Genomic DNA, 13,061 nt, shown 5'->3' with positions numbered 1-13,061 from the left:
TTCCTAATTGGTTCTTTCACAAAAATATGAAAAAGGTTTATTAAACTGCAAAAACTTTGTTTCTGTGGGACATCCTACAGCACATTTTCCTATAGTTTTTCAATAACTATCTCACAGAGTCTCAACCAATTCAGCATAGTTTGTGGAAGCCACAAAAATAAGGTGTCTGGAATATAACTACTGTACTTTCAAATGAGTACTACATAATTAAACAGGAAATAATACTTTCAAACCAGGAACAGAAAAAAAATCAAATTTTGCTACATAGTGCTATTTGCATGGCTTCCTCTTCCTGCAGATGAACCAAATGGCATAGAAGTCAAAGACACTATAAATGGAGCCTCCCATGCACCTCAGCCCAACTCCTCAGTCCTCAGCATCTTCAAAAAGGTACCTGTAGATTCAGTATTTCGTTCCTACACCTCTGTTGGGGGTGCCTTGGTTATGCTTTTCCTGTATGGCAAGGGGCTGGACTGGGTGGCCTATGTGGTTTCCTCCAAATCTATGATCTAAATGTCTTTTAAAAAGAAAAACAGGTGTCTGGGATTCTTAGAATGAATGTGCTCCTCTTCTGTTTGCCTACAGATCTGGGTCATGGCTGCTTCTGTCTGCTTTGTCTTTACTGTCACTATTGGAGTCTTCCCAGCCGTCACAGTTGACACAGCATCAACTGTTGCAGCACAGACACTCTGGGGTGGTAAGTGAAACTGCCCTTTTGTAAGCTTCAGGACCAAAGCTTGTGGCATTTGTATTTGAAGAGAGATGGGTATATATAACAATATTGTTATATACTTTGAGCAGCTTCACTCATGGCTCCCAGTAGCTTTTGACCTAGAAGTTGACATCTTTTCAGATCAAACAATGTAACGTCATTATGTGCATCAGATGAAACCTATAGGCTAGGGATAGGTAGTACATAAACCTCCAGGTTTTGTTGGACTGCAACTCCCATGGTATCAATCCAACATAGGTAATGGTAAAGTAGGATGGCAGTTGCAGAGCAGCAATTCAGAAGCACAGTACAGGCAGTCCCCAAATTACAAATAAGATAGATTCTATAGCTTGTTCTTAAGTTGAACTTGTATATAAGTCAGTTGAAACACCTTTTCCCCATGATAACTCTTTCAGCAGTGAATTTCCCTTCTTAATGGTAGAGTCTCTCTCTTCCTGTTGTCTCGCCCCTTTTCTTAACTATGAGTCATTTGTAAATTGGATGTTTGTAACTTGGGGTATATATTTCCTGTTGTAAGATGTGAGCAGGAAACTCGCCATGACCAAAAGAAAATTAGATGGAAAGTGGACAGATTTAGTCAAGAGAATGAAGGCTTGGAAGGGAAGATAGTATGTGGGAAGAATACAGGATCTCTGTGTAAAGAATATTTGATGTCTTACAGTGGCTAGGATGGAACAGCCTCTTCCTATTTAATTTTCCATGTCCTGTTTGGACATTGGTTGTATGTCTTCCTGGCCCTTTTGTCTCTGCCCACACTGGTCTGTATTTACATTATGAGCTACCTTATACTACAACAGACTGGACAAATATATCAGTCTCCATATTAGTGAGAAAAAGATCTCAGGAGGCTGTCAAAGCCACTGTGTTTGATAAAAACAGACCATAAAAAAGACCATTATGAATAGTACTCACTACGTAATCAGGAGAATTTGGAGGAAGGTACAGGACAGTGAGGAAATAATCCATGATGGGGACAGTGTTGCTGTTCTCTGTCACATAGAACTTAATCTTTCGAAATAGACTTTGAAATTTGTCTTTGCTAATGGAAGACACCGCAAGTGTGGAAGAAAAAGCAGCCTTTTGACTAAATGTTGCAGCATGCAAGATGCTATTTTTCTTCTATTTGCCATTGTTATCACCTCTTCCATACATTATTACTATTCAGCAACTGACATTATGTTACCGTTTCCTGAGTCCTAATTTGCTAATTAAACAAACGTGTATGTATTTCAAGCATTGGTTTATTTTCACCAGATTGGTCATCTCAGACATCCTCATTTCAGTATCATAATGCAACATGTCTGAGGAAGATGAGTGAGGATTACATCTCACAGATACGTAGTCTTGTAAACTTGGGCCTGGTCCATTTCTCTATATTGCTTTCTTGAATATTACAGGAGAGATCCTGGCATTGACCTCTCCTTAATTGCTGTCTCCTCAGTTAAGTATTTCATCCCAGTCTCCTGTTTCCTGGTGTTTAACATCTTTGACTGGGCAGGACGGAGCCTTACAGCGGTCTGTATGTGGGTGAGTAAAGAGTGTTGAAGTGTTTGTGACACCCAAATCCCCCTTTCCCTAAAGCTCATTAATCCAAGTCAACGTGTCAGTCATGTTACTGGAGATGAAGAATCATGAAAAGAGCAGATTATTGCAAAATAGAGAAGATTACTCAATATGGGTACTAATAGAACCACCCATTTGTCCTTCCTGGCATCTCCCTCTTTGTTAAATATTTTCTGTTTCTCCATTTGAAAAATGATGTGGTATCATTTCTCTGAATGAATTTCCTCCCAATAAGGAACTCATCTTAATTCAGTATTGTTCATAGAGCGGTAGGGAGAGCAGTTACTAAAACTTTCATTGCAGAGCCTGTATTAAGGAGGAAATGGGGCCAGGTAACCTCCAGGCTCATTCCAGATATGATCCATCTAAAGACATGCTGAAATAATTTAAGTTGAATAACCAATTAAGCAATGAGCTCATGCTTATTCAAAGGTACGTTGCACTTGGCCATGGAGCATTGTCTTTGCTTTCATGGATAAAAGAACTAGCTTTCTAATCCCCAGCCCATGATTGCTAGGGATTAGAAAGTTGTAGTAAAAAAAAAAAGCCATTCATCACCACATTTTTTCACAACTTGTTTTTATTTAGAAATATGTGGCTGTGTAAGATTTCTTGGAAAGTAAACAATAAAAAACAGGTTCAATTCTTCTAATAGACTTTTGAAAACACTTTAATATAAAATACAAAAACCTGTTCAAAGGCATTAAAAATTTGCACTGGACCATTATCAGCATTCACACTTAATCAAAATGGAGGCCCCTTCTACACTGCCATATAAAATCCAGATTATCTATTTAATCAAAACTGAGGCCCCTTCTACACAGCCATATAAAATCCAGATTATCTATTTTGAACTGCATTATAAAGCAGTGTAGACTCATAATCCAGTTTAAAGCAGATAATGTAGATTATCTGCTTTGATAATCTGGATTATATGGCAGTGTGGAAGGGGCCTGAGTAATACCTGAATTTATAAATATACCAAATTTGTGAAAACTTTTTGTGGTGCAACATTTTTATTGTGTATTTTTTAATTCACCACCCAAAAACATGGTAAAAACAGCTGAATTCAGTCAAGTACTACATTGACAACCAGTGCATTTCCTTCAGAAGTGGTATTACATAGTTCCTGCATGGATATCCAGTGAGAAGTATGACTACTGCAGCCCCACATGGAGTTCACTTCAGTATTCTATTCAGAAAGTCATCAATGCATGGACTACTCTGGCTGTATTATTTCTGTCCAACAAAGGCCATAGCTGGCAGATTGCTCAAAACTTGGTAGTAGTCATTGTTAGTTTTCTTTGGCTCATGCCTAGTCTGATTTTAACCTTTGCCAGTCTTAGTTGTTGCCCCACACCTATTAAGCAGACAAAGGCAATATACCTCTGAATGGCAGGTGTTGGAGTTGCAGCATAAAGAAGGGGCCCTTATCTTCAGGGCATTACTCTCACACTCTTGCTCTTGGGAGCATCAAGAGTGATCAGTTGAAAAGAAGAAAAGAGAAGCAATATATCAGAATCCTATAGTGGCCTGGCAGAAAGGACTGAAAGGGTGATGTTATTTGTGATGTTTGTGGTGCTTCAGATATCCAGCATGTGAAGTGGAAACTGGACAGTCAGGTTTCTGTGGATTGTGGAGCAAGAGAGTGGGTGAGTAAGTGAATGAAAAGACTTCAAAACAGGAAGGGAAGGTACGGATATGGGGCTTGGAAGTCTGGTTAACCCAAGACTTGAGTAATAGTAGGAGGAAGAAGAAATGGAGATGAAAAATGCCAGAATGCTTATTATTTTTCTTGGCTAATGTAACAGACACTTCTAAGTTCTTCCCCCTCATTGGTGTGGCTTGGATAAAGACATCTCCCCAATTACAGACTTTTAGTAAACAGGCCTACGCTCTTGGTCCTGCAATGTGAGGTCTGTCTAGTGCAGCACAAAGGCAATATAGTGACTGGACCTAGTCCACAGGCAAAGGATTGTGACAATCCAGTACAAGGTCTGTGACTGAGGCCTGTAAAGAGCCCAAAGAAAACTTCCTCTTGGGGATTGTGAGAAATTTTTCCATAGCACTGTGGGCAACACAGTTAATCCTGGACTTCCTGCTTATGCGCTTCCCATGGTTCTCCTTTTATATTTTAAGGCAGTTTTTCTTGAATAAATATGCCAGTATATAATACTAAAACTCCCTGTCAAGCCTTCTTTACTTTTTTTATTCACCCTTTGTGCTGGAATCTCCTTGTTGTCTCCTCTTTCTTTTGCCTAGTTTCATCGCCATATCCCAAGCACAGGGATGAACTTACAAACGAGTTTCCAAACCAGCTCTGTGGAAAGAAACTTCACAGGAATATGCTTGTGTGGGCAGTTTCAGCCCAATGAGTTACCTTCCCTCTGAACTGTCGGTTTTCTTATTGCTTCCTCCCTTGGCACAAACATTGTTTTATTCATGTGATGCAGCAGTGCAGTGATGAAAGAGGGCATGGATGATTATTCTTGTTAACATCTGAGTATCTGTTTATAGTCCTATCTAGGTCCTAGTGCCTTCATAGGGAACTTGAGCTAATACGTTAATCAGGGATCAAACATTGAAAAGTCTCATTTCATTATCGGTAATGTCATTGCCATAAACTATGTTAATAGGTTATAATCCAGCATAAGATGGAGAAGTCTGGTCAGTTTTGAGTGGCAACAGGTTTCTAAGGCATCAGGCAGTGGACTTTCCTAACTTTGAGGAAGGACTAACATGCTTTGAAAACAGTTAATAAGGAACAACATTCAGAAAATATAGGAATTCCAGACATGAATCAATCAGGGCCAGCTAACACCTCCCAACAAAGGATTCTCCCAGGCAATAAACAGCCAGACCTTGAAGCTGAAAGGCTAATCAATGCTAATCAAGATGGCCAATTGAAACATTCACACCTGCCTCCAACAGACAAGAGTTCTTTCTCCCACCCTGAACATTCCATGGATCTATAAGCCCCACTTGCATAGTTTCCAACATACCTCACAACCTCTGAGGAAGACTGCCATAGATGCAGGCGAAACGACAGGAGAAAATACTTATGGAACATGGCCATACAGCCCAGAAAACTCACAGCAACCCAGGTCACTTGATACCTAAGCTGGGAAATACACTGCTGCCAGAGTGACATATGATGTTAAACAAGGAACTTTGTAAACCAAATTTCAAATCCCAGTTCAGCCACAAAAACCATTGGGTGAACTTGGGCAAGCCTTTACTGAAGAAATCTTGCCAAGAAAACCCCATGTTGGGTTCACTTAGGGTCAGCATAAGCCAGAGACTAAAGACATTCACTATTACATTTTGCAAGACCTAAAATGCTCTCTTGTGGATATCTGGACTAGTTGAACATTCTTTATGTGGATAGAAGAGTGATTAACAGTATGTGAAAGCAACAACATGTGAAAAGTTAATCAGTGTTTTGTTAAGTCCCATTCCCAAAGCGGAGGGCTTCTTTCACAACGCACTGAGTTAACATGAGCAGTTCTTCCAGTTATTTTGAGTGATTCTCTCCAAATCCTCCATTTCACATGAGGTCATCATTTTTTTATGGAATCATTGCTCAGCCTTTTGCCTTTATCAACAACCCAAGTGACCCAAGGAAGACGAAGGGAACAGCTGTTCTGTCACTCAGTTTGCTTTTACAAGAGGGGTGGGGCAGTAGAGAAAAGGGTTGTGATTTGCATAGTTTTTTTGTGGATGGACTGAAATGTTTGTTAAATGGGGAAAATTAGAACTTATCAAACTCCTAATGAGTTTTGTGCCAGCTGGGGGACAGCCAGGAACAGCAGCTCCTTCTGTGCCATCATCGTGATTATAGTCTTGACGAGAGTATTTTGGCTGATGGCTCTCGTGTCACAAAAGGACCAAGAATATATGCAAGGAACGAACTGTTTTCTGGTATATGTCATTTGAACAAGAGGCCAAAGGTGCTGCCAGAAACATATCATTGGCAAGAACAGTTTAGTTATGTAACTGGTCCACACATATAGGAGAAAAAGTCCTTTTTGAACATTTCTGCATCTCCATAAAGGTAAATACAGTAAGACCCCTGTATTGCAGGGGGATACATTCCCAGTAAGATTGCAATTACCTGAAACTGCAGAAATGACCAAACACCATTAAATTACTTGAGTTCAAGTGTCACCATATCATAGAGCTGCCCTGGAGGATTTAGATTCTTAAGAGTGATATTTTCAAATAAATTGCTGTGCCCTCCATTTAAACTTTGTGTAATGTCTGGGGAAATCTATTTATAGAATTGACTGGAGTAGCTAGAAAATTCATATTGAGATAGGCAAGTAAAATCATGTAGTTTACCATATACCTTTCACAGCAAGCACACAGTAAATCCTCCTGTGTGGGCAGGTAGAGGTGGTCTGAGATCACGTCTCCCAATTCAAAATCAAAGTTGTCTCAAACAATTATCCTGCAGCCCCTGGGACATATCTCAGGAACAACAGAATAACTCTTGTAGCTCCTAATGCTTCGCCTTTGCTCATCTGTTGCAGCCCGGAAAGGACAGCCGCTTACTACCCTTCATGGTGATTGCGCGTGTGGTCTTCATCCCCCTCTTCATGCTGTGTAATGTGCAGCCACGCAAGAACCTGCCTGTCATCTTTGCCCATGATGCCTGGTACATCATCTTCATGATCTTCTTCTCCTTCTCCAATGGCTACCTGGCCAGCCTCTGCATGTGCTTTGGACCCAAGTGAGTATCACTTAAGTGAAGAATAGTATTTTAAAAAACACATCCAGCTTGTGCCCTGTTCACTCATCCTCAATTTTGTTTGCTCTGTATGTAATTGGCATAGGACTTGTGCAAGGGTTTATGGTTGATGGCAAGCACCAGTCTCAATGAACTGCTGCATTGGTCCACAGTTGTTTATTTTAGCATCCGCTTTCTTAATTTCAAGCTTTATTTCTCATCTTACCTCCACTTCTTATTTCACTTGTCCATTAAAATACCTGTTCATAAACACTCATTTCACCACGGCCACCAAAGGACAAAGATTAAAAATAGATGGAAATATTCAAAACAATATTTTTACAAATGCTTAGATAAAATTAAATAGTCCAAAAGCTAGCTCTGATTTCAGGGATCAATGGCCATCTAAAAGTGTGATGCTTAGCTGCCTGCTGGAGGCTCAGAAGGGTCAGAGCCAGCATGATATCCCTTGGGAGACAGTTCCACAAACAAGTTGGTACTATTATGTCTTATGCACTCATCCTCCTAGGCTCTTAGAGTGATGGAACGTGTAGTAGAGCCTCTACTAAACTTCTCAAGTTTATTCAGGCTCATATGGGAGGAGGCAGCCCTTTTTAATGTCAAAACCAGCACAATGAATTGCACTCAGAACAAACTGGAAGCCACTGTAGTTGATACAAGATTGGTAATACATAGCTTTTAAAGTACACACTGTGTAACAATTTGACTGCCAAATTTTGCACAAGTTATTGCTTCCAAACAATTTTCAATGATAGAGCCATGCATAGTGCATTGCTAGAGTCCAACTGGGAAGTAAGTAAGGCATGTGCCGTTGAACTGCTGTAACTAAATACATTTTACTGGCTTTGGCTACAGGAAATATGGATTTGGCTACAACTGCCACACCAACTTCAATTGGGCAAAGGCAGTTCTGGTCACAGAGTTTTTCAGGGACCATGCCATCACCAAGTTGCGAGTTCTGCCCATGCTATGGAAGCATTTGGCATGCACTCAACAGGCACAACAGAACAAGTAACCGAGAAAACGACTACATGACCCTTAGGTCCAGATAATTCATTATACAACTTAAAAAACAGAAGATTGATTAGTGTGCTACCTTCATCCTAAGGTAAAAGAAATTGCAAGTTGTCATAGCTTAGTTCAACAGCACACCAGTTATATTCCCCCACCTCTAAACAAGTGGGAACAGAGAAGCAGCAGCAGATGCTCTATCCAGAAAATCAGCCTCAGTAGTTTGTTTTCTGTGAAGTGAGGGTTTGGTAATTTACGTCACACTCCAAGCATTTTTCACAAAATTTCAATTATGACCACAAGCCAGGAAAGTAGATCTTGAAAATAACTCCGAAATATGTTCAGCAATGGAGATTAAACCTTGGGTCAAACATCTGGGAAGCTAAACATTTAGGTGGAAAGAAGTGACAAGTGGAGTGCCGCAGGGTTCTGTTAAGGGCCCGGTTCTCTTCAACAACTTTATTAATTTAGATGAAGGGTTGGAAGGCATGATCATCAAGTTTGCAGATGACACCAAATTGGGGGGGATAGCCAATACTCCAGAAGATAGGAGAAGAATTTGAAACAATCTTAACAGATTAAAAAAGCTGGGATTTTGGCTTACATAAACAGGAATATAGCTTCTAGATCAGTGGTTCTCAACCTGGGGTCCCCAGATGTTTTGGCCTTCAACTCCCAGAAATGTATTTATTTATTTATTTACAGCATTTATATTCTGCCCTTCTCACCCCGAAGGGGACTCAGGGCGGATCACATTACACATATAGGCAAACATTCAATGCCTTTCAACATAGAACAAAGACAAACAAACATGGCTCCGGACAGGCCTCGAACTCATGACCTCCTGGTAAGTGTGATTCATTGCAGTGATTGATTGCGGCTGCTCTCCAGTCTGCGCCACAGCCCGAGCCAGTTTATCAGCTGTTTATCCTAACAGCTGATAAACTGTCTGGAATTGTAGGCCAAAAACATCTGGGGACCCCAGGTTGAGAACCACTGGTCTAGATCCAGGGAAGTCCTGCTACCCCTCTATTCTGCCTTGGTCAGACCATACCTGGAATACTGTGTCCAATTCTGGGCACTGCAGTTGAAGGGAGATGTTGACAGGCTGGAATGTGTCCAGAGAAGGGTGACTAAAATGATCAAGGGTCTGAAGAACAAGCCCTATGAAGAGTGGCTTAAAGAGCTGAGCATGTTTAGCCTGCAGAAGAGAAGGCTGAGAGGAGACATGATAGCCATATATAAATATGTGAGGAGAAGTCATAGGAAGGAGGGAGCAGGCTTGTTTTCTGCTGCCCTGGAGACTAGGATGTGGCACAATGTCTTCAAACTACAGGAAAGGAGATTCCACCTGAACATTAGAAAGAACTTCCTAACTGTGAGAGCTGTTCAGCAGTGGAACTCTCTCCCCTGGACTGTGGTGGAGGCTCCTTCTTTGGAGGCTTTTAAACAGAGGTTGGATGGCCATCTGTTGGGGATGCCTTGAGTGCGATTTTCCTGCTTCTTGGCAGGGGGTTGGACTGGAGGGCCCATGAGGTCTCTTCCAACTCCAATTCTATGATTTTCCATCCCTGAACACTAGGTGGCAGCAGTAGCCTTTCAGTACCCAAGGCTAATAACACAGTCCAACCTAAAGATGTTTTTCTTGATTTTTAGGCCTGTTTGTTCCTGGGGTTATTTGGAGGCTAATTCAGAAAATGGTATTGGATAGAGCACATCAGTTCTAGTTTTTTTAGATATGGTTATCGTGATTTTTTATGGGTGAGCAGATGGCCACTATTATATGGCATATGTTCTATATCTCAAAAACTAGCGCAGATAGGGTGCCATTTTTTGAATAGCGAGTCAAATATAGCCAGAAACAGATCTAATATTTGAGGCACCAAAATGTGTGTTTGTCAGTGAATCAGCCATAAACATTGAAACTAACTAGGGGTCCTTTGCCTACATAATATAGTCTTCCTTTGCTCTTCTGGCACTAAGCCCTACACGGCTCGGGCCCTACCTATCTCCGTGATCGCATCTCCTCCTATGAGCCAGTGTGGACCTTGAGATCTTCCGGGGAGGCTCTTCTCGCGCTCCCACCACCGTCTCAAGTGCGGCTGGTGGGGACGAGGGAACGAGCCTTCTCGGCAGTGGTCCCCCGGCTCTGGAATGCATTGCCAAAAGAGATCAGGCAATCCCCTACATTATCCAATTTCCATAAGGAACTGAAGACCTGGTGGTGTCGGCAGGTTTTTGAGTAATTATATTGGACTACCACCGATTTCTGAGCCTGAATATATTGCACAAGATTTCCCTAGCCTAAAATGATACATTTTAATATATTGGGTTTATGGTTCCCGTCCCCTTGATCTGGTCATGTAAGTGTGATTTATTGTTATAATTGTATTATTTTACTTTGTTTAATAATGTGCATTATGTTGTTATGTAATGTTTGTGTTGCTTTTATGACTGTAAACCGCCCTGAGTCCCATCCGGGAGATAGGGTGGTATATAAATAAAGTTTTATTATTATTATTATTATTATTATTAAGTCACCCTCTGTATTTTCTGAACTGGAATTAAGCTGTTATTCAGTTATACAGTACTTCACTTTATAGAGAAAAATTAAGGGGATGTCTAAGTAATAAGATGGCACCGCCAAACTGACCTGTCTTTATTCCCCTTTCTCTAGGAAGGTGCTGTCCCATGAAGCAGAGACTGCAGGAACGATCATGGCATTCTTCCTCTCCTTGGGGCTAGCCTTGGGAGCCATCTTCTCCTTTCTGTTTAGATATATTGTCTGAGAGAACCTATTCAGAACCATCTGTTCAGAAGCCATAGTATGATGGAAGGTTTGTCGCCTGCTTCCCAAGAACTTGCTGACTTGAGTTCTTTTTAGCTTGGAAAAGCGGGTTCACACCTGCTACAGAGACAAGCTTGCTCATATGCCGAGTGATACCCCACTACTGCCAGCTATGTGTGACCTATCCGCATTACGCCAACCTTTCTGTGTGCTGCCTCCCAAATGCAGTATCATTCAGCTTGCTTACTCTGAGCAGAGACTTCTGCTCTGGTTTGTTTACATTGTCAAACTCTATTACCAGGCAAAAGGGATTTGCTCCCCAACATCGTCACTGCCACCTTAATCAAGACTGCCAAACCTGCTAATACTCAGATGGACTAGCTTTGTGTGCTCATGTTTCATTAGTATCTGCTCTATTGTTCAAGATGGAAAATCTCAGAATTATGGCAATGCCACCAAAACAACAGATATCTCCTGAGCCCTATCTTTGGAAGGCAGTCCTCCTAGGTTGTATTTCTGGCATGCCCAAACGTTCCTCCTGCCTGATTTCTATCCTTGAAGAGATCTAGGTAAGAGCAGCAGCTACAGGTGACATCCCTGGCCTATATTTAGTAGGGGTGTGTGTGTGTGTGTGTGTGTGTGTATAGATAAGTGGTCATAACTATGAAGACCACTACTCAGCAAAGCGCCTTGAATTGCTCCCCATTATTTTGCCTTTGTAAATATGTATACATTTTTTGCATACAAACGGAACATATCCTGATTTCTTAAACTCCTACTGTGTCTTTTCACAAATTGCTACAAGCGTTGCCTCAGGCAGCAATGATGGAAGAGCACATGCCTCATTTGACATAATGGAAATTCAGGTGATACAAAAGTGGTTGGCCTCTGATGGTTCAGAGTAAAGGTGAAAGGCACTTGCAGTCATTTTCCTGCTTTTGGTGGAGAGGAGGGCATTTTTGAATCATAAAGCTCAGGATTTCTGTTATTTTATTTTTCATCTGTCTAAAAATGGCAATGCTTGTGATCTTTCTTTAAGGAAGCAAAGCTCATAAGACATATATAACTAAGTGAAAAATTAAAGTAAATTTTTTTTAAATGTATGCGTTGAACCTTATTTTGTGATTAAAAATAGAATGCTATCAGCTTAGAAGGTATAATATCACAGAGGATAGTACTACAAGAGTTCTATCTGGGCTGTAACTTGCAGTCAAGCAAGAACACAGGTCACTGTTATGGAAGAAATAGCTAGAGAAAAAATAAAAGAAAAATGGGTTGGAAGCACTAAACTGCAAAAAAAAAAGCCATTACTGCTTTAGACTAAAGGTTTAACAGCCAGAACGCATATTAAAATACCGCAAATGCATAATAAAAATATAATTTTAAAAATATAATTAGGGTCCTGAGTTGTGTGGTTTCCGGGCTATATGTCCATGTTCCAGAAGCATTCTCTCCTGACATTTTGCCCACATTTATAGCAGGCATCCTCAGAAATTATGAGTTATAATATATCTCACAACCTCTGAGGATACCTGCCATAGATGTGGGCAAAACATCAGGAGAGAATGCTTCTGGAACATGGCCATACAGCCTGGAAAAAACACAACAACCCTGTGATTGTGGCCGTGAAAGCCTTCGACAACACAAAGTCCTGAGTGTTTGCCTTTTTAAAAAAGTAGATAATCCTGTTTAATACAATTACACAGCTCATATCTGGTGGTGAGAAGAAGCTAGTATATTATCCATAGGCCAGAAGAAGGTAAATCGCCAAAGATTACAATTAAAAGAAATTAAATGAATTGGTATGTTGAAGCTTCTCCAAAACCATTTTAGGCTATAGCCTATTTTCAGCCTAGTCTTGTTAGTAGGAGAACATGAGTGCCACCTGCTGGCCCTATATATATATATATATAGATAGATAGATAGCAAGGACAAACTTCAAGACAAATGCACTCCATTTTAAGGTGTATCAACAATAGCAAATAATTTTACTAATCCTAAACAAATGCAATGCGTGTATTTGGCTATAATTCCAGTCACTAAGTATTTATTTGAAGTAAATAAAAACAATGATATTGCCAGCCTGGTGTAGAAAAAGATGCTGGCATGTCTTAATGAGCAACAGCTCTCCTTTTCGTTACACAGAATTCAGACAAACAATGACCCTGTGTATGTGTTCATAGTGTCAAACAAAGGAAATATGGGAGGGGGGCATA

General features: G+C 40.6%; 1 protein-coding gene across 3 annotated transcripts in view; it reads left to right on the top strand.

Moving 5' to 3' along the window:
* slc29a1 (solute carrier family 29 member 1 (Augustine blood group)) overlaps nt 1–11,944 on the top strand; it is a 105,890-nt gene extending 93,946 nt beyond the window's left edge. For all 3 annotated transcript variants that reach the window (XM_008125051.3, XM_062973859.1, XM_008125054.3), the window contains exons 10-14: nt 299–390; nt 586–697; nt 2,175–2,260; nt 6,829–7,028; nt 10,735–11,944. In XM_008125051.3, coding sequence (XP_008123258.1) covers nt 299–390; nt 586–697; nt 2,175–2,260; nt 6,829–7,028; nt 10,735–10,846 — 602 coding nt within the window. In that variant the 3' untranslated portion in view covers nt 10,847–11,944. The remainder of the gene's footprint in view (nt 1–298; nt 391–585; nt 698–2,174; nt 2,261–6,828; nt 7,029–10,734) is intronic.
* The last annotated feature ends 1,117 nt before the right edge of the window (nt 11,945–13,061 follow it).

Source organism: Anolis carolinensis, chromosome 1, assembly GCF_035594765.1.
Source record: "Anolis carolinensis isolate JA03-04 chromosome 1, rAnoCar3.1.pri, whole genome shotgun sequence".
In the NCBI taxonomy this organism is placed as follows: domain Eukaryota; kingdom Metazoa; phylum Chordata; class Lepidosauria; order Squamata; family Dactyloidae; genus Anolis; species Anolis carolinensis.
Note: the sequence above shows the minus strand (reverse complement) of the source record. Positions and strands in the feature narration are given on the sequence as shown.